Source organism: Lactuca serriola, chromosome 1, assembly GCF_051521515.1.
Source record: "Lactuca serriola cultivar US96UC23 chromosome 1, Lser_US96UC23_V15, whole genome shotgun sequence".
Taxonomy (NCBI): Eukaryota; Viridiplantae; Streptophyta; class Magnoliopsida; order Asterales; family Asteraceae; genus Lactuca; species Lactuca serriola.
The window spans coordinates 128,209,419-128,232,672 of record NC_136408.1 but is presented as its reverse complement, the minus strand read 5'-3'; the positions used below and the strand labels follow the sequence as shown (position 1 = coordinate 128,232,672).

The following is a 23,254-nucleotide window of genomic DNA, read 5'->3' as shown; positions in this document are numbered from 1 at the left end:
CAATCTTGAAGTAATAAGAAGAAAGTGAATGTATAAATCAATAAAAGAAATTGCTATTTCTTGCACTTAAACCAAAAGAATCTACAAAAATGGTAAAGCATCGAAACCTTGAAAATGAATGCAATCATTCATATAGGCTCACAACTCACAAGTGCCAGGCCCGTGGCAAAGAATATGTGAAAAGAGATCAACATGGTCCTTCAAAGTTATTGAAAAGAAGAAACAAAGAAGATTAAATGACAAAAAAAATTGTTCGCATGGCTTATTATTTTTTAATGGATATGGTCATTTTTATGGATTTAATTAATTGGCGACCAGGGACAATTTTAAGGATGGAAAAGGTAAATGATAAAACTTTCAGACTATATTCATAAAAACATATGGGCATTTGTTATAATTTAATAAACATAGAATTAGTCACGAAAGTATTTAACAGCTGGGCGGTCTAGTAACTCAGCCCACAGACTAAAAGTATGACCAAATGCTGTTTTAGGGACCTAAAAAGAAAAGTAATAAACTATTGGATCAAATCTATAATAACATAAAACAAAGGGATACTTTTTGTAATTTAGTCAAGATAAAAGTTTTCATTTTTAAATCAAGAGAATTCATTGTTTTCAACAAAAACCCATATCATAACCAAGTATAAAATACAAATATCCCAAGATCAATGTGTCATAAATCTCCAAAACATATCAGCGAAGGATGTGTACAATCACACCTTAGTCTTGCCACAGTTATCTAAAGTACATGAAACAATAAACTGAAACTGTAAGCTAAAGCTTAGTAAGTTTCCCCAAAGTACCACACACAACCAAACAAATATACATATTGCATGTTGGGTCGACAATCTCCCGATTGGATTACCCTGGCTGACAACCTCCCGGTTGGATTGCCCTACATATAGCATACTGGGTCCACAACCTCCCAGTTAGATTACCGTGGCCCACAACCTCTCGGTTGGATTGCCATACATATAGCATACTATGTATACAACCTCCCAGTCGGATCACCCTGGCCTACAACCTCCCAGTTGGATCACCAACGTCCCCGTTGGATTGCCCTGGCCCACAACCTCCTGGTTGGATTGCCCCGAGTTTTTTGGCTTACATCACAAAGTAGTACAACCTCAACCCACCATCCTATATCGACATATGCAACATATATACATATAACCAATCATATAACAAGCAATTCTACTAATCATTATCGCATAGCAACATTTATCAACCAGGATACATAACTTAGCGGTTTGGCATTGGTGTCATCGACCCACATGTATAGTGAGCAAAACTCACCTCTTAGTCTGACAGATAATTGAAGAGGACATTGCTCTGAATATCAGCTCAACCCTTCGCCTATATATCAAATAATGACCAAACTTAATTACCACTCAAAATATCCAAAACATTCTTAGGTCAAACTTGGTCTAATCTTGGTCAAAGTCAAAAGCCAACAACCCTTAATTTCAACTATCCAACCTCACATCGTGATCAGACCTTAGTTACGTTGTGAGAGTCCACTCGGTCCAATTCCAACTCGTCTCGGCCTAACCTAGCCAACTTAATCAAAGAAAATCACATGAACTGTCCTCACAATGTGAGCATTCTTCTCTCACGTCATGAACTCCAACAAGCTTAACATAAAACGGGGTCATTCAACCCTCACATCATGAGATCCTATGTCTCACGTTGTGAGCATAGTTTGAAGTTAAAATCCAACCATTTAAGTCCTTAATCCATTAAGACTTTTACTCTAACTGTCACACCCCTAACCCAGACGGCGGAAACGCTCGGGGGTTTGGGCGACTTCATTCTTGTAGTATCATCACAGTGAATATAATTGAAACATAACATCATCATCATAACACATGTAATATTACAACTGTCATTGTTTACATCAAGTATTGTATTTCAATATTACATGCCAAAATAATCAAAAGTTTGATGAAACAAAACATAACAAAATATCCATGTATTCTTGCTGACCCACCTACTCAACGATTTCCTGAGAATACAAGTTAATTTGAAAAGGTCAACATATATAATGTTGGTGAGTTCATAAGCATGCTTGAGTAAAATGTTTTGTATTGCTTTGTAAACACCAGAAAATCCGATATTTTCTGAAAAACGGTTTGGAATGTTTGTGTTCGATCTTGTATTAATGTAGGTGTGTTAATGTTTGTGAGAATATAAATAGAATGACCCATACAATCCGATGTTGTCTATTTATAAAAAGAAGTTGGAATCTCAACACCCGAGTGAGTACCAGTGTGTGTAGGTTACCGTGTTTTCCACAAAGGTTGTTTCCCGTAAATTTTATAATGGTGTTAATGCCTCTAAGTGAGCTGTTATAACCTTACTTAATAATGACAATTTCTTCTGTCATGACGTCTATTAGACGCTGACTTGTTTAAGGTAGGGTTTGTCACCCTGGACTGACCTAGTCTAACTCTAGCGAACAACTCAGGTGTGGGATGTCACCCCCATATAGATCTATACACAAACTCCCGCTCTCCGTCCAGGAGACTCTGGTTGTAATGAGTCCATTCCTCTTTGTGATGTTTGTCATAAAGCAAAACAAACTAGGGAATCTTTTCCACATAGTCAGCATACTTCAACTAAATTAGGTGAATTGATTCACTTAGATGTTTGAGGACCTTATAGACTTGCTTCAATTGAAGGTTTTAAGTATTTCTTGACTATTGTGGATGATTTTACTAGGGCCACTTGGGTTTTTCTTTTAAATTCTAAGATTGAGGTTTTTGATTGTTTTAAGTCTTTTGTTAATATTCTTTTAAATCAGTTTAATGTTAATATTAAGGTTGTACGTTCAAACAATGGTACTGAGTTTGTTAATAATCAAATGAAGTTTTTTTGTTTTGAAAAAGGAATAATACATCAAACATCTTGTGCTTACACTCTGCAACAAAATGAGGTTGTGGAGAGAAAGCACATGCATATTCTCAATGTAGCACGTTCTCTTTTATTCCAATCAGGAGTTCCTGTTAAACATTGGGGAGATGCTGTTTTAACTTCTGTTTTTTTTAATAAATAGATTGCCTACTTCTGTCTTAAATGGCTTATCCTCTTATGAACTTATTTTTAAAATAATTCATAGTTCAGATCATTTAAGGGTCTTTGGTTGTTTATTTTTTGTTGTTAAACAAAATATTATTGATAAATTGTTTGAACGTGCTGAAAAATGTGCTATATTCGGATATTGTTCTGATAAAAAGGCTTATAAACTTCTTAGTTTAGATACTAATTCTTCTTTTGTGTCCAGGGATGTAAATTACTATGAGTCTGTTTTTTCATACAAGTTAAAATTAACTACTGTTGATAATGTTTCAAATAATTCTGGCCCTAGTTATCCTTTTTCCTATGATGTTTTTGACACAAATGAATATATAAATGATTGTATTAATCTTGATGAGCTAAGAGTAGCATCCCAATTGGATGGTATGGATCCAACCATTAGTTTGGATGACGTCAGTTCTAGTGAATCTGTCAACCATGGTGGCGACGCACATGTGCCTCCTACTGGTTCCTATGTTCCTTCTTCTTCAAGTATGTTTGAGGAAAGTAGTCATTCTGTCTTAACCCCTTCTATGGAACAGTATATAGGTACTTCTAGGGCTAGGCGTGAGTCACATATGGATGTTAAGTTTTCTGATTATGTTGTTGAAGGGAAATATAAATATGGTATTGAGAGATCTGTTAACTATTCTTTTCTTGATTCTGAAACTAAATGTTTTGTTTCTAATCTCAACAAAACAGTTGAGCCTACAAGTTATAAGGAAGCTTTATCTGATCCAAATTAGATTAAAGCAATGAATGATGAAATGGAAGCACTTTATCGAAATCACACATGGGAAATAACTAATTTGCCTAAAAACAGAAAACCAATTGGATGTAAATGGGTTTTTAAAATTAAGTACAAGTCAAATGGTGAAACTGAAAGGTATAAAGTTGGTTTAGTTGCTAAAGGGTATAAACAAAGAAAAGGTATTGACTTTGAAGAGACTTTCTCTCCATTTGCAAAAATTGTTACAGTTTGTATTGTTATTTCATTGTCTGTTTATCATTCTTGGCCTTTATATCGGTTAGATATTAACAATGCATTTCTTTATGGTGGCCTTATAGAAGATGTTTATATGTCTCTTCCACCTGGTTACTATTCTAATAATGATACTAGAGTGTGGAGACTTACTAAGTCTTTATATGGTTTAAAGCAGGCTCCTAGGAAGTGGAATGAAAAAAAATTTACTTCGTTGTTTATGTTTGGTTTTCAACAGAGTATAAGTGATTACTCATTGTTTATTAGGAAGTTTGAAGGGTCAATAACTGTGTTGCTAGTATATATTGATGATATTATTCTAAATGGAAGTAGTGAAACTGAATCACAAAAGGTAAAAGCTTTTATGAACAGTCAGTGTTTAATTAAAGATCTTGGAACTCTTAAATATTTTTTGGGAATTGAAGTTGTAAAGTTTGGTAATGGGTTGTGTTTGAATAAGAGAAAATATTATCTTGAGTTATTACATGAGTATGGAATGCTAGGTTGTAAACCTGTAAGTACACCTTTGGAAACAAATTTTTGTTATAAGTTTAGGTGATACTGATGAGAAAGATAGATTGATGGAAAATAAAACTGAATTTCAACAGTTGATAGGTAAACTTATTTATCTTATAGTTACAAGACCTGATATTTCTTATGTAGTTCAGGTTCTTAGTCAATATGTGCACAAACCTAGAAAATCTCATTTAAACATTGCTATCAGATTATTGACATATTTGAAAAGTAGTCCTGGAAAAGGGGTTGCTTTAACTAACTCAATTTTATTTGAATTAAAAGGTTTTGTTGATGCAGACTGGGCTAAGTGTTTAGCTACAAGGAGGTTTGTATCAGGGTATATGGTTTATCTTAATAATTGTTTGATTTCTTGGAAGAGTAAGAAACAATCTATTGTTTCTAGGTCTTCTACTGAATCAGAATATAGAGCTCTTGGTTCTATTACCTATGAAATAATTTGGGTCTTAAAGATTTTGTTTGCACTAGAAGTTAAAAATCTTATTCCTGTTTCTATTTTTTGTGATAATGATTCAACGATTAATTTAGCTCTTAATCATGTGTTTCATGAAAGGACAAAACATTTTGAAATCAATCTACATTTTGTTAGGGAAAAAATTGCTAGTGGTGTTTTGAAATTGGTTAAAATAGATTCTTCTGAATAGAATGTTGATATTTTTACGAAATCTTTAAGTGTGAAACAACAAGATTTTTTAATAGACAAAATGGGTCTTATTGATGTTTTTAGAAAAGGAAAATATATATTTCGATTGAAGGGGGATGTTGAAAATATGTTATCATTGCAATCTCATATTTATTATTTTAAATGAAATGTGATATATAGTTGAAGGGTATTTTGTGTAAAGAGTGTATTCTGCTGGGTGTTAGAATGTACTATGCAGGTTAAAGGAACACGCAGGTTGTAGCTTGGATCAAGTTCGGTTCGGGTTGTATCCATATTTGATATACGAAGTATAAAGAAAGAGAGAGAAGGTATGTTTGTCATTCCAATTGCAATTCAGATTAGATTTAGGGTTTTTTTCTCAAGTATTCTTCGTTTTACTTCATCGTCTTCACCTGTTTAGATTAGGGTTTGTATATAACAATCTGGTTACATAACTCTTGGTCAATACTCTCTGATATATGATAGGTTAGGATGGGTATACAAAATCGAGTGTAGAATAGGTGTTTTGTAATGAGTTTTGAGTTGTAAGTAACTTGAAATCTATTTGTTTCTTGATCCTCAAATGATATGAGAAATGATGATGTTGGGAAAGTTTGTGTTGTGTGTTTTAACAATATTCTTCTTTAATCCTACTTAAATATTTAGTTTGTGCTTCTAGTTTTTCTTTAAGCGGTTTATTTACTTTCTTAATTTCATAGATTTCATTTTTAAGGTCAAAAACCTCTCTAACTAATAATTCATTTTGTTCACGGTATTTATTTATTTCATCTTCACAGGACTAAGAGCATGAGACTTCACTAACCTCCATGGTACTAAAAGTGGTGATTGAACCGTTGTAAGAGCTCATTATTTACCATTGGTAAAAATTTGATTGTGCAATTTGATTTTGACCGAAGACCAAGATAAAGGACCTTTGACCCAAAACCTTGAAAATCAACCAGTTTGACCGAGATCTCTGAAAGTCAACTCTTTGACCGAAAATAGTTGACCGAGAATTATATATCTTCCCCGACAACTCCTTCGTACCAAGATCCCCAAGCCCTTTTACCAAAAACACCAAGTAGCCACCAAAAACGCTAAGACCTAGTCGAAATCAAAGTCTTTGATCGAGTTTCTTTATCCAAAGAGTCCTAAATTCGGTAATTTACCAAAAATGATCTCAAACAAAATATCCTCCAAATTTTGTGATGAACACTAAGAACACGATGAACAGCAACACGATGAACATTAAAATCCTTTTTCCTAAAACAACCCAAAAACACCACAAAAAAATGATTTTTTTTGAAAGAAATTGATACCAAAACGGCCTTAAGTCTGTTTTAAGGCTCGGATACCACTTGAAAGTCCCTGAATTCAGATATATCAAATTATCAATGCAATAGTTTGATTTAATGTGGAATCTTAATTAAAAAATGATATGAAACAATCAATTAGATATATCAAGAACACATTTCAATAACATGAATGCACACAATTCTATTGAATAATTGTCAAGTACACTCAATCACACTTCAGCCGTGAATCACTAGTGCTCACCAAAAATGCATTCTCCTAGAACGGCTATACACAGACTCTATATATATATATATATATATATATATATATATATATATATATATATATATATATATATATATATATATATATACTAAACCGATAACCTAAAGCCCATACATAATAAGCCTACCGAAATCACTAGGTGATTTTGGTCCAAAACCGAGAACAACATAATACATTCAAAACAAAGCATAAACCACTAAATATATCCCAACACAAAGTCAACGCTTCGAGTTGACCTAACTTGTGAGTTACCCTTGTAACTCATCGAGTCCATCCCAAATCCAGAATCACGATATTGCGATCCAACTCGTCCAGTTCCTTCGGTTTCCAACTGAATCGAGGTAAACCCAACCCAACTTGCCGAGTTCCCTTGTGAACTCGTCGAGTTCTTCAGCCTGCCAACTCACTTAAAGCATTAAGCCCTTTTTCTCAAATCCAAAGGTTCCAAACTTCAGATCCTCTTTCATAGAGATGTCTAGAAGGGTAAAGTTTCCAGCTTTACCCCCAAGATTCAACCAATAAGCTCTAAACCCATACCTTAGTTCCTTTAAGGAAGGTTTTGACTCATTAAGACCTTAAACCCTTACTACAACGTTCCAAATTACATATATGGTGTCCAAGGGTGGACAAAGCACGTAAAGTTTCTAACTTTACTTCCATGCATGCTTGAAACACTCTCCAAAGTCCATTTTAGGCTTAAAAATGAACATATTGCATGAATAGGACATGGAGGCTTTTAAAGTTTGCAACTTTATTCCTTTAGAGGTCATGTATAGGCCAGATCTACACCCTCAACCCCTGAAAACCTCTTTTCTTTGGGCAACTCAATTCAAAGTCCTAAAAACAAAGCCAAAACTACAAGGAATGGTATCTAATAAGCCAAGTATCAAGGTCATGAATTTATACCTCCAATATGTAGCCTTTGATGTAGATTTTCTGGATCTAAGTTCACACCTCCAAGCTTGATACTTCTCTCTTCAAAACCTCCTTCAAATATCTCAAACAATCACCCTAAAACTCATAAAACTTAATGGACAAGTAGGAAAACGATCTAGGGTTTCTTTTGGACAAGAGAGACTTGTAAAGAGGCCAGCCCAAGAAATTAAGTCCTTTAAATAGGGTACAATGCCTGAAAAATTAGGGTTTTCCCTTCCAGCGCCAATTCGTCGAGTTGAGGGTGCCCAATTCGTCGAGTAGGTCCTCCAAACTACACGGCTGAAAAGCTTTCTACTCGACAAGTTGGAGCTTACCAACGCGTCGAGTTCCTTCCAATACTTAAGAAAATAACTAGAACTAATTCATATATGGACCAAGCATTATAACTAGCAATTCAACCAAAATTCAACATGGTCAAAAGCCAATGGTCAACGGTAAAAGTCAACTCAGACGATCGCCACGTCGTGGCCAAGCCATGGCCACGTTGTGGGTATGCACTTAGTTGCGATGAAAGCTACTACTACGTAGTGGCAGGCATGCCACGATGCCATGACATTGTCCAAACACACAGGCACGACTTTCATTTTCACCACGTTGTGGCAAGCACCTTGTCATGTCTTGGTCCCTGCATCTGGACAACTTAATGGATTGGTTCCTTAATCCCTTAACTCCTTTGTTCAAGTTTTCCAGGAAGCTTCTTAGGACCTTAAATGTCCATAAAAATCCAAACTTTATGGACATTAATATCCAATGCACGTCTTACCTAAAACTCAGTCAAAATGGTAAAAATAGTGTAACGCCCCATTTCTGGTATGTGATTTAAATAAAGTATTTTTCATTTCTTAAGGGGTACTCGACGAGTCAGTAGCCCGACTCGTTGAGTAGAGACGGGATGTTCACGCTATTTAAGTTGGCTACTCGATGAGTCCATATGCTGGGACTCGCCGAGTCTCCTGTTTGGATGAAGCCCTAATTTCAAGGGTTTGCACCCTATTTAAAAGCCTTTTTTCGCCCCAACCCAGCCTCCATCACCCTCAAAGCATTCCTTATCAAACCCTAGCCTCCTTGAAGTGTGTGTGAGTGATCTTTGCCATGTGAAGGATCTTTTGGTGCATTTTGGAGCAAGTAGAAGAAGGAGAAGGTTGAAGAGCTCAAGGAAGAAGAAGTATATCCAGAATACACTCCTTTGTGGTCATCTTTTCTGGTAATAAAGTTTCCATCTTGCTTATTGAGCTAATAGATCTAGTTTGTCCCCAAATTGTTGGTTTTAAGCTCAAAAACCCCAAATCCTTTGTGATAAAGCCTTATGACCGAGTCATACTTCAGATCTAGCCTCTCTTGAGCTCCAAAAGCTCAAGCAGATCACCTTTTTGGCAGCCATGACTTTGTTTTGGCTTATTAACCCCATAATAGTAAAGTTTGAGTGTTATTGCTTCATTTCTTCTTGGTTACACGTAAAGTTAGCAACTTTACGTGTTCAGATAGTCCCAGGAGCTTAGATCTAAGAGATAGATGCACTGAAGTGGATTAGAATTGATTGTATGGAATCTGCATGCTTAGGACTCGGCAAGTTGTTCTTCAGACTCGACGAGTCAAGTCCCGAGTCCCCGTTTTTCCCCGATTTGAGAGTTTATGGTGAATCAGTGAGTGTGGAAGGGACTCGGTGAGTTAGAGTCAGATCTAGTGATGGAGGGACTCGGCGAGTCCGGTCAACTGAAAGTTGACCTTGACCTGCGATAAAATAGTCATTTTACCCTGAGGGCATTTATTAGTACCTGATCTAGTGTTTTTGGGATTTGTAGCCGGAGAGTTCCGGAGCAGCAATCAGCCAGTTTTAGAGTTAGCATCTTAGCAGCCAGCATTACGAGGTGAGTTTTTCCTTCCAGTAGGAACGGATCTACGACCACAATGCTGACCTGTTTAGTTAGCAGTAGTTCCGGACCTCGGTCCGATTCAGTAGTTAGAGTGCTTGATGTCTTTGTGATTCAAGCATGTTTTGTGTTATGTGTTCCGGAATATGGTATGATGCAGTATGCAGTATATGTGTCCATGCTAGTTGATATGTTTATGCTATGCTATGTTCAGACAGTTTCCGGACTTCGGTCCGATGTAGGGGACAAGGTCCCAATCAGTTCCGGACTTCGGTCCGATGCAGTTTCCGGACTTCGGTCCAATGCAAAGGGCAAGGCCCTGGTTAGTTCCAGACTTTGGTCCGATGCAGTTTCTGGACTTCGGTCCGATGCAGAGGGCATGGCCCTGGTTAGTTCCAGACTTCGGTCCGATGCAGTTTCCGGACTTCAGTCCGATGCAGTGGGCAAGGCCCAATAGTTGTTTATATGTTATTATATGGTATGTGGTATTTTCGGGAGCTCACTAACTTGGTGCTTACAGTTTCAGTTTTGGTTTCAGGTACTTTCACTAGCAAGGGGAAGGGCTCGGGTTGATGGCATCGCACACACCATAGCTTCAGTTTTATCCTGGGGTTCTATTCAGATATTTTGATATGATTGATACAGTTTTTGTTTGAGACAGTTACTATGACTTTTGAGTTACTTGTTCCATGGTTTTTATTATATATGACATTTGAGGATGTGATTTTTAGTAATATTAAAACAAAAAATTTTGGGTCGTATTTTGGGTCGTTACAAGTTGGTATCAGAGCCTTGGTTTGAGTGATTCAGGCACACTTGCGGGTGTGACTAGACTCAAACTAAGGAAATGGTAAAAAGATTTTCAAAAGAAAAATGTTTCCAAAAGAATTTTTGAAAAAGAAACTTAAAAAGAAAAGAGTTTTTGAAAACGAGAAAAGGGTGTGGTGCATGCAATCAGTCGAGCTCAAGTAAGTACTCTCGAATTACCCATACGCTTTTATGTTATGGTTATCAGTTTCAGTTTCAGTAGAATAGCATGCTAGAATAGGACTAAGGATCTATGAATGATGCCTCATGTGCCTGCTTTGTGTGTTTCAGCTTTATGAGAATTGCATGCTAGAATTGAGTAGACAGTAGTAGGATGGCCTGTTTAGGTTATGTCTGATAGTATGAGCTTAGCATTGTATGCTAGTGCAGTTTCTCATTATGAGAATAGATTTGCTTGAGTAGTTCTTGTGTCCGAATGTTGCTTTCTTTGTGCTCTGTGGGACTCTGAGTGATGGGAGTTAGCCATTAGGTGAATAAGTCACGTCACATGTGATCAGGGTTGAATAATCTCAGAGTGGTGGATTTGGCCCTACTGCGCAGCTCTTGTCTAAGTCTAACCGTTGTGGGGACGAGTCTTTTACTCGAAGGATTATCTGAGCCTCGTCACATGTGATGGTATTCAAGTGATGGCTAATTGGCATTACAAGGAGGCCTTCAGCAGCTGAGGACTGGGTTGATTCGGAGATATCCCTAGGGTAAGCCTAGGATGAGAGTAGCAGAGATCAGTAACAGTGGTAGTGACTTGGTGGAGTCAAGGCGGTTCTTGAGGAAAGTACGGATAGATGTGGAAGGTAGTATGGGCCCGTACTACTGAAAGCAGAGGATCCGTACTTGATTCAAGGAAGGTCGAGGCGAGACCAGGAAACCTGTAGTAGTAGCGATCCCTCGAGATATATCAGTGTTTCTGACATTTTATTTGATGTGTTTTCAGAATGGTGGTTCTACGCCCTAGACCAACAGGCGGCCGTTTAGGTGCCGGTGAGGGATCAGGATTAGGCTTGCGGGCCGAGCATTTGGATGAGCAGACGAGGGAGTTTTTCTCTTCAGAGATTACTCGTATCATACTTGAGCAGACTCTTGTGATCTTTGGTTCGATCAAGGAGGGTATTTTGGAGCTGATGGATGAGAGGTGAGCACATTCCGTGCTAAGGTGGTGACCATGATAGGGTCGCGCACACTCACTTTCAGGGAGTTCAGAGCTTGTGGAGCTCCTGACTATCATGCGGCGCGGGGCCCCATTGCGAGTACAAGATGGATGGCAGATGTCACCAACGCATTTCGCACGATCAGATGTCCCGAAGGGGACAACGTCAGACTAGCATCCTGTCTTCTGAAGGACAAGGTACGAGATTGGTGAGAAGAGATCGGACATGTCATTGGGGATGACGCAACTCTTGATGCGATGACTTGGGCTGATTTTACTACCAGGTTCAGAGTCGAGTTTGCACTGGTTATTGAGGTGAAACAGTTAGCCAGGGAGTTTCAGGATCTTACTCAGACTACAGAGGCAGTGGCAGAGATTACCGCCAAGTTTAGGGAGAGGGCTCTTCTTGTTCCTCAGTACGCAGCTGATGAGGAAATGAAGAAGGCTCGTTATCATGAGATGTTGCGGAGTGATATCCACCAGTTTGTGAGCCGGTCCAGCTATAAAACGCTGGATGACATGATTACTAGGGATCGTGAGAGAGAGATTGATTTACAGATGGAGAAGAAGAGGAAGCCAGATGCGGCATCTGGCACTGGGAGTTCGGGAAAAAAAACCAAGGTATCAGATCACAGATCTAGAGGATAGCAGGGCCACAGTCGGTGTGGCAAGTGTGGGAGATTGCACGATGGGGCGTGCAAGGCAGGGAGTCCTGGTTGCTACAAGTGTGGCCGGACCAGACATATGAGCAGAGATTGTACAGCTACTACCACCACCACCACAACATCTGATCTGATTTGCTTCCATAGCAATCAGAGGGGACATAAAAAGTCCCAGTATCCGAGTTTGACAGCAGCATCGAAGGTGGTAGCACCTACACCTGCAGCATTTAGGATTACAGACGGCCGTCAGGGCCGGAGTAAGGCGCCAGTGGCGAAGAGTAGGGCTTTTCAGATGACGGCAGAGGAGGCGTGAGCGACTCCTGATGTGGTGATGGGTATGTATGTTCCTTTCATCTTTATATTGGTATGAATTGTTTCTTATGGTTATATGTTTTATATAGGGTCGTTCTTAGTGAACAGCATTTCAGCTACAGTCTTGTTGATTCGGGGGCTACCCGATCATTTGTTTCGCTTGCGCTTAGCAAGAGGTTTAGCAGAGCTCCGGGGGAGTTGGATTGTCCACTTGAGGTCGAGATAACTAATGACAGGACCTTCAGGGTCGCGAGAGTGCATAAGGGGTGTTCGCTTCGGTTATTTGATGAGCAATTTTCGGTAGACCTGGTTCCTATTCCTCTATGAGGGAACAAGGTTATAGTAGGAATGGATTGGATAAGCCCCAATGGGGCACTGATTGATTGTGAACTGCAGTTAGTGAGGGTTCGCACTCCCAGTGGGGGAGAGTTAGTGATTCAGGGCGAGAGGCCATAGCGCGGACCGATTTTTTGTTCAGCAGCGAGAGCGAGGCGGTACTTTCAATAGGGTTGCATGGGGTTCGTCGCCTATGTTTTAGATGCCTGAGAGAAGGGCAAGACAATAGTCAAAGATGTGCCAGTAGTGCGAGACTACCCGGACGTATTCCCGGAGGATTTGCCTGGGATACCTCCGGAGAAACAGGTTGAGTTCCGGATTGACCTGGTTCCTGGTGCGGCTCCGATAGCCAAGGCACCATATTGGTTGGCTCCTCCAGAGACGAGTTTTATCAAGCTGAGCAGTTCACCTTAGGGAGCCCCGATCCTGTTTGTGAAGAAGAAGGACAGGTCGCACCGTATGTGCATAGACTACCAGGAGTTGAATAAGGTGACTGTGAAGAATCGTTACCCACTTCCGAGGATAAACGACCTATTTGATCAGCTTCAGGAAGCGTCTTGGTTCTCAAAGGTTGATTTGCGCTCCAGGTATCATCAGATGCGGGTCAAAGGTGAAGATGTGCAGAAGACTGCTTTTAGGACCCACTATGGTCATTATGAGTTTGTGGTGATGCAATTTGGGCTCACTAATGCTCTAGCCATGTTCATGGATCTCACGAATCGCGTATGCAGACCGATGTTGGATCGGTCTGTGATAGTGTTTATCGACGACATCGTGATCTATTCCAAGACTCAGGAGCAGCACGAGGAGCATCTGAGGGAGGTGCAAGAGACCTTGAGGAGGGAGAGACTTTTCACGAAGTTCTCCAAGTGTGAGTTCTGGTTGCGCAAAGTGCAGTTTCTTGGGAACCTCGTCAACCAGAAGGGTATACTAGTAGATCCGGCCAAGATAGAGGTTGTGATGTAGTGGGAGGTCCCGAGGTCTCCATCTGAGATTTGGAGCTTCCTAGGTTTGGCAGGGTACTACCGGAGATTCATTCAGGATTTCTCCAAGATAGTAGTTCCACTCACCCGACTGAATAAGAAGTCGGTAGTGTCCCCTGGGGGCCTGAGCAGCAGGCAACATTTGAGACCCTCAAATAGCGTATGTGTGAGGCACTGATTTTTGCGCTGCCAGAGGGAATGGATGACTTTGTAGTCTATTGTGACGCTTCTATCACAGGGATGGGAGCAGTGTTGATGCAGCGAGGGCATGTGCCAGCGTATACCTCGAGACAGTTGAAGCCTCACGAGGCTAACTATCCGATGCACGATTTAGAGCTGGGGGCGGTGGTGTTTGCCCTCAAGATATGGAGACATTACCTCTATGGGGTCCATTGTACCATTTACACGGATCACAAAAGTTTGAGGTACCTCATGGATCAACCAAATTTGAACATGAGGTAGCACAGATGGTTAGACGTGGTAAAGGATTATGATTATGAGATCCTTTATCATCCAGGTAAGGCCAATGTAGTGGCCGACGCCCTGAGCCGCAAGGCGGTTGCAGCCCCGATTAGAGATATTTGTTTAAGGATGACAGTGATTACTACTTTGTTGGAGCAAATTAGAGAGTCTCAGGTTGAAGGGCCTGAAGGAGGAGAGGCAGAAGTGTGAGAGAATTATGGGCCGAGTAGCTTCTTTCGACTATGACAGTCGAGGATTGTTTACTCTTCATGGGAGAGTATGGGTGCTGTACTGGAGCAGAGTACGACAGGTATTGATGGACGAGGCTCATAAGTCTCGTTTCTCCATCCACCCAGGGGCGACAAAGATGTATAGAGATCTTCGACCCGATTATTGGTGGCCCTGCATGAAGCGGGATATAGCCTGGTACGTGGAGAGATGCTTAACCTGTAGCAAGGAAAAGGCGGAGCACCAGAGGCCTCACGGCAAGATGCAGCCATTAAACATTCCCGTGTGGAAATGGGAGGATATCACTATGGACTTCATCACTAAGCTTCCCAGGACCGCAAGTGGAGTCGATTCGATTTGGGTTGTGGTGGATCGGTTGACCAAGAGTGCACATTTCATACCAATCCAGGAGAGTATATCGGCTGAGTAGCTAGCCGGTATTTATGTGCGCGAGATAGTAGCACGGGATGGAGTGCTTGTATCAGTAGTATCAGATCGAGACGTCCGGTTCACTTCCAGGTTTTGGAAAGCGCTTTCATGACGAGATGGGGACTCGTCTTCATTTTAGCACCGCTTTCCACCCTCAGACGGACAGGCAGAGCGAGAAGACGATTCAGACTCTCAAGGACATGCTTCGGGCATGTGTTCTAGATTTCGGTGGCTGTTGGGATACGTATCTTCCATTGGCAGAGTTTTTGTATAACAATAGTTACCACGCTAGTATTGACCGCCCTCCTTTCGAGATGCTCTACGGGAGGAAGTGTAGGAACCCAATTTGTTGGGGAGAGGTCGGTCAGCGAGTCATCGGGAGCACTGAGGTGGTGCTCAAGACCACAGAGTTGATCCAGCAGGTCCGTAGCAGACTGTAGACTGCGTAGAGTCGGCAAAAGAGTTACGCCGATAGGAGGCGTTCAGACTTGGAATTTTAGGTGGGCAACATGGTTCTCCTGAAAGTATCTCCCTGGAAGGGTGTTATCAGATTCCAGAAGCGGGGCAAGCTGGGCCCTGGGTTTATTGGTCCCTTTAGGGTTTTGGCCCGGGTGGGTCGGGTTGCTTCCCGATTGGATCTCCAAGTAGAGCTTAGCCAGATCCACAACACTTTCCATGTTTCTCAGTTGAGAAAGTGTCTGGTGGATGAGTTAACAGTTGTACCCTTGGAGGATATTCAGGTTGATAGCAGCCTGAATTATATCGAGAGACCAGTTGCGATCTTAGATCGAAAGACGAAGACCTTGAGGAACAAGGTGGTTCAGTTAGTGAAGGTGCAGTGGCAGCACCGAAAGGGTTCAGCGTGGACATGGGAGACTAAGGAGGAGATGAGGGAGCATCATCCAGAGTTATTTTCAGATTCAGCAGCAGCAGACTTCGAGGACGAAGTCTAAGATAAGTGGGGGAGAGTTGTAACGCCCCATTTCTGGTATGTGATATAAATAAAGTATTTTTCATTTCTTAAGGGGTACTCGAAGAGTCAATAGCCCGACTCGTCGAGTAGAGACGGGATGTTCACGCTATTTAAGTTGGCTACTCGACGAGTCCATATGCTGGGACTCGCCGAGTCTGCCTGTCTAGATGAAGCCCTAATTTCAAGGGTTTGCACCTTATTTAAACAACATTTTTTGCCCCAACCCAGCCTCCATCACCCTCAGAGTGTTCCTTATCAAACCCTAGCCTCCTTAAAGTGTGTGTGAGTGATCTTTTCCTTGTGAAGGAAGTTTTGGTGCATTTTGGAGCAAGTAGAAGAAGGAGAAGGTTGAAGAGCTCAAGGAAGAAGAAGTAGATCCAGAATACACTCCTTTGTGGTGATCTTTTCTGGTAATAAAGTTTCCATCTTGCTTATTGAGCTAATAGATCTAGTTTGTCCCCAAATTATTAGTTTCAAGCTCAAACCCCCCCCCCCCCAAATCCTTTGTGATAAAGCCTTATGACCGAGTCATACTTCAGATCTAGCCTCTCTTGAGCTCCAGAAGCTCAAGGAAATCACCTTTTTGGCAGCCATGATTTTTTTTTGGCTTATTAACCCCATAATAGTAAAGTTTGAGTGTTATTGCTTCATTTCTTCTTGGTTACACGTAAACTTAGCAACTTTACGTGTTCAGATAGTCCCAGGAGCTTAGATCTACGAGATAGATCCACTGAAGTGGATTAGAATCGACTGTATGGAATCTGCATGCTTAGGACTCGGCAAGTTGTTCTTTAGACTCGACGAGTCGAGTCGTGAGTCCCCGTTTTTCCCCTATTTGAGAGTTTAGGGTGAATCAGTGAGTGTGGAAGGGACTCGGTGAGTTAGAGTCAGATCTAGTGATGGAGGGACTCGGCGAGTCTATGCCCTGACTCAGCGAGTCCGGTCAACTGAAAGTTGACCTTGACCAGGGGTAAAATAGTCATTTTACCCTGAGGGCATTTATCAGTACCTGATCTAGTGTTTTTGGGATTTGTAGCCAGAGAGTTCCGGAGCAGCAGTCAGCCAGTTTTAGATTTACCATCTCAGCAGCCAGCATTACGAGGTGAGTTTTTCCTTCCAGTAGGAACGAGTCTATTGCCACAATGCTAACCCGTTTAGTTAGCAGTAGTTCCAGACCTCGATCCGATGCAGTAGTTAGAGTGTTTGATGTCTTTGTGATTCAAGCATGTTTTGTGTTATGTGTTCCGGACTCTGGTCCGATGCAGTATGCAATATATGTGTTCATGCTAGTTGATATGTTTATGCTATGCTATGTTCAGACAGTTTCCGGACTTCGGTCCGATGCAGGGGACAAGGTCCCAGTCAGTTCCGGACTTCGATCCGATGCAGTTTCCGGACTTCGGTCTGATGTAGAGGGCAAGGCCCTGGTTAGTTTCGGAGTTCGGTCCGATGTAGTTTCTAGACATCAGTCCGATGCAGAGGGCAAGGCCCTGGTTAGTTCCGGACTTCGGTCCGATGCAGAGGGCAAGTCCCTGGTTAGTTTCGGACTTCAGTCCGATGCAGTTTTCGGACTTCGGTCCGAAGCAGTAGGAATGGCCCAATAGTTGTTTATATGTTATTGTATGGTATGTGGTAGTTTTAGGGAGCTCACTAACTTGGTGCTTACAGTTTCAGTTTTTCAGGTACTTCCACTAGCAAGGGGAAGGGCTCGTGTTGATGGCATCGCACACACCACAACTTCAGTTTTATCCTGGGGGTTCTATTCAGATATTTTGATATGATTGATACAGTTTTTGTTTGACACAGTTACTATGACTTTTGAGTTACTCATTCCATGGTTTTTATTATATATGACATTCGAGGATGTGATTTTTAGTAATATTAAAACAAAAAATTTTGGGTCGTATTTTGGATCGTTACAAATAGGCCAAAACCTCATGCATGACACCAAAACAATCAATGGAATCTAGATCTGGAACATATAATACTTTTGTGACTTCATTTATCAATAAATTTGCAAAAATCCAAATCTCTCTCTCTCTCTCTCTCTCTTTCTCTCTCTCCCTAGACACGGTCCTCCCAGAACCACTACTATATTTGTCGCCAAAAACCAAATTCCACTTGCGCGGACTTTGCCAAGGTACTCTTTTTTAATGGAGGACATTTTTTGAGGCTAATCACCTCCTCTTTCTTCTTTTTTCTTTTTCTTATTCTCATGTGATATTTATTCATTGACACCCATAAAGGGAGACTCTATTTTGCATACCCTAGCTCTGACAACAAACATGGTTGTTTTCTCAAGCTAAGTGGGTGTCAGATACTTCTACCGTTTTGGTGGCCTTCTCTTCTTTTGAATTTTACTCTAAAGCTATGGTTTTCTGAACAAATCCACCAAACTTCAGCTGGATCTATGAAGCAAATACCCCCCCCCCCTCCATACACACACACATAAAAGGTTAGAGCAAAGTGACATAATCCTTCAACGAAACAATGATACACAGTGGTACTGACGCAATTGCAAGTGGTGACCTAGATAGTGGCAAAAGGGTTCGTTAATGACTAATTGATGAAAACGAGTAGGATTTTTTCAGCAAGCAATAGTGATAATGATTTAGGCTTCTCCATATTCGAGGGATAAGCCTAGATACTGTTCTCCTTGGTTTGTCTGTAATGGTTGCATGATTCTTAAGCAAATATCTTTGAGTAGCCATTAGCCAAGATGGCTTAAACTCCCAAGTGTCCAGATATCCCTTAGAGATTAAGAGACTGTTAAAAGCAAAGACTTGGGAATTAGTCTGGTTGCATACGTAATTTTGCAGGAATTCTATTATGTATACTAATTGTTATTGATTGAGAGATTACACTACTAGAAAAACAGCCTTTTACGACGCTCATTGCGCGTCGTAAAGGGCTCAGACGATGCGCAAATGCGCGTCAAGGAAGGCCCTGTCATAAAGAGAGATGACGCGCATTTACGACGCTCATTTACGACGTGCGTTTACGACATGCAATGCGTATCAAGAAAGGCCCTGTCATAAAGGAAGAAGACACGCATTCGCATGTCGTAACCTTACGACGCGCGTGTTAATGACACGCAATGCGTATCAAGAAAGCCCCTGTCAAGAAAGGCCATTTCATAAATGAAGATGACACACATTTTTGTGTATCATAATTTTAAATGTTTAAAAAAAATATTATTTATAGATTTACTAATTTTCAAATTTAATTTGTATTTAATGTCTCATAATATAAAATAAAATATCACATACAAAAAATACAATCCATTGCATAAAATTTAATGTCATACAAATAATCATATACAAAAAATACAATCCATTGCATAAAATACAATCCCTAACTATCTAATCTATTATTACATTGCTATTAAGGGACACCTTGTTTCAGATATCATGTAAAAAACAAATCCTCATTGTCAAAAAATTGGTTGTTGTCCATCGAGTGTAGATGAAAAATAATGACTTGAACATTAGCTGAAACCAAAAAACTTTTATTAATCACACAATCAAAAAGCTGAAACCAAAAAGCTTTTAATTACACAAGAAACAACACATCATCATGAGAAACTACTAACCTGACCTGAATGGAGGAAGTAGTTTTCTCCAGCCAACTTTGTTGGTGTGGACTGATAAAAGTTATAGCATGTCCTAGCAAGCTGCAAATAATACATATCAAAATTATTAGCAACTAAATAAGCAACAAAAATAACAGACCTCTTCAGCCAGATTCAGGAACTTTCATTGATGTCTCCCACATGTCTCTGTTTTAATAACTCATTAGTTTGTTTTATATATACAGCTACAGTTGTAATTTTATCTAGAATTAAAATTACCAACTCACTTATAAGACTTCACAGTTGCAGCTTCGTTTCCTTGTATCCACACTTTAAGTAAATACTCATAGAAACTGCACAAAGTTACATTTTTACAAAACTTAATATACTGAAGATCATAACACCCTGATTTCATGCAGCAAATAAGTTATATAAAGATCATTAAGAATATTTGAGAATCATCTGCAAGCAAACATAAGTAGACAAAATCTGGGTATTAATTAGATAAATATCCCATTTAGTTAACCTATATAATAATCACCCAATCGCACTTTCACTGTGCATAGTTAGTCTTGAAGAATAGTTGTTGCACCTCTATACATCTGTAAATTATAATATATATATATATATATATATATATATATATATATAAGTTAGGATTTAGATGATAATACCAAAATCTGGATGTGGACTTAGACTTACTGTTGATCCACAGTCACCATCTCCCACTTTGCTGTCCCACTCATTTGAACTGTCCTTGAGATGAATAATTGCTGACACTGCTGCTTCTATAGCCACCTCCTATGCACGACCTTGCTCATTTAGCTACCCTGGTCAACTCAATACCTAACATGACATGCATTTCTATGGACCAGCCAACCACCAAAAAGACGAGCGGATGTTTCTTACACCAATGTACCATCTACAAACAAGGAGGCAGTGAATTTGATTTATGTAATTCCAATAACTTAAAGATTCACCTTGTAGACTTGGGTAACAAATATGCATAACATAAATTTTCCCTTGTAAAACCATGTCCAATAACTTAAAGATTCCATGTATTATGTATAAATTAGATCCGTAAGCAAACCTCAAGTTAAAGAAGGTTTTATGATAGCAAAGTATGAGTCCTATGACACCAACAATGAAGAATGGCACATCTGATTCTGTATGTTCTAATCGTTTATTTAACTCATATAACTCTTTATCTATGGAGTCTTGGAGAAGAGTATGCTCCAATTCTTTTGTTGTTTCCTCCTCTATCACACCAGAATCGCCTATATTCATTGTCATTAAAAAAGAAGATGAAATACAAAAATTTTACCTTTGTATAAAAAAATTAAAATAAAAACATACCACTTTCACTCATTTGATAATCTGACTAATCAATACTTTGCGAACCCCTTTTATGCCCTCCACTTGTCACGCAAAAGGAATCACCAACTTGAAACATCTCACTGTCGTACAAGTTTTATCTTCCTACCAGCCATTGATGCAGCCCCCCTACAAACATCTCACTTAGTTACTACTTACTACATACACAACTTGCTCTGAAAAAACATACTATATAACAACTCTAACCTAGAGAACACCAAAGAACTGCCCACTCTTCTGAGTCATAGCTCCTGAACACGAATAAGTCATCAAAAACCCACTTGGTTTTGTTAACCGCACTGCAGTGAGTTCATATTTCTATACATTCCACTTGCACTTTTGTAGAGCCTAAATGCAATACCATCTATATGTCAGATGTCATTTACATTTTACACTTAATTATTAATAACATGATTTAATCTCAAATACCTTCCTCGGAGGTGCTAACTTAGGGGGATCCATAATCACTATGTCCCATAATTCATTCCTAGAAGCAACATTCTTCATGAAAATAGTTGCATGTTGTTTTAGGAATGATATCCTCCCTGGATCCAGATTGTTCATCGATAGTGACACCCCTGTTGCGATACTCATGAAGTTTGCGACATAGATCCTGATTTGTATCTTCAAGCCAAGAAATCCGCTCCCTTAGGACCTAATTAATGTTTATGCGACACAAATTTTATGACAATTTTGTTATGTGATGTAATTTATAAAATGAGTAATAATTCATATTGAAATTTGCCTTCTCTGTCATAAAGGCAGACCTTTTTCACACCAATATCTGAAAGCCACTCCAAAAGTTCAATACCATAGAATCAAATTTCTCCAAGAACACTTCCTTAGACATCTTCAACACTCCTACATACATACATACATACATACATACAGACATCAGTACATCTTAATATGTTATGTGATGTAATTTATAAATTCAAATAATATTAGTTATAATAAAAATAAAACGAGTAATAAGTCATATTGAAATTTACCTTCTCTGTCATAAAGGCAGACCTTTTTCACACCAATATCTGAAAGCCACTCCAAAAGTTCAATAACTTTTGAGGTTTCACGGGCTTCATCACTATCCACCACAATTCCAAGATACTTCACTCTGTCTAAATTCAGATCTTCATATGTTTTCACAATTCCATTTGCTATAAGATAGCTTTCAATTGCACGCATCTTCTCCCAAACACAGTATATGACTTTGAGAATTAAATAAAGAATGTGCCACAACAACAGAAGTATCATGTGATCATTCTGAATAACAGATTGAATACAAATAAACATATATTATTTATTTACAAATAAAATAACAAGGAAATGAAAAGGATCAGACACCTTCAAGATGGACCCTTATTAGCATTTAACAATGAAATTAGCAAGAAGATTAAAAAGATGAATAATATATACCTGTGAGATTTTGTGAAAAATCTTCTGGGGTCCACCTACCAGATCCATAGTCTGCAGACAAGAAACTAATCAAACACTTGAAAATGAAAATAACAATTTAATACGATAAAGAGATTATATTTTCTTTTAAAAATGAAATATAAGGAAACAAAAGAGCATTATCAATATTAACCAGTGAAACTACTTTGCCTACATTTAGGTTGAATAAGGATCTTAAACTTAAACCCATTTTGGGTCAATTAGGCTACAAACTTTTTATTTACTTTTACTTTAATAGTAATATATATATATATATATATATATATATATATATATATATATATATATATATTGATAAGTTGAAAACAAACTTGAAGATCGATTAGATCTTTAAAACAGGTAAAATAGTAAACGAGAAAACTGTAAAGAACACAAGTATGGATCGAAGTGTGTCGAATGATTAATCAACAATCTTCAGCAGAGCTCGATAAAGAACTTCTACTGTAGAGGATTTAGGGTTTACAAGAACGATGAAGAAATAAAATGTAATCTATCGTAATCGCTGTCTATCTTTCTTATTAATCGTTAACCTAATATGCATGCAAGCACATTAATTTATATTAAACCCTATCAGCTCTCGGATGGACAGGCCCATACCGGAGTTACAAAACATGGACTAATAAACGAGCCCATTGGACGCAACACAAAACAAAACTCTACCCAACAATCTCCCCCTTTGCGTCACATTGGAGCGAGATCACTTCTTCTTTTTACTTGGGCCTACAGCGGGAACCTTCTTCGTGGTGTCAAACAAACGAGAGATTAAAGCAAGAATCGTTTGTCTGAACCGAATGTACCAGTGTATCATATCGTTGAAGTACTTGATATCATCCGCTGAGTTTTGCTTGTTTCTGTGGATGATCCCCAAAACAT

At 39.3% G+C, this 23,254-nt stretch overlaps 1 protein-coding gene across 1 annotated transcript; it reads left to right on the top strand.

Annotated features, from left to right (window-relative positions):
* The first annotated feature begins 2,932 nt into the window (after positions 1-2,932).
* On the top strand, positions 2,933-3,823 carry LOC145061356 (uncharacterized). The gene is made up of 2 exons (XM_079008799.1): positions 2,933-2,937; positions 3,058-3,823. The coding sequence occupies exons 1-2, from the start codon at positions 2,933-2,935 to the stop codon at positions 3,821-3,823; spliced, it is 771 nt and encodes a 256-aa protein (XP_078864925.1).
* The last annotated feature ends 19,431 nt before the right edge of the window (positions 3,824-23,254 follow it).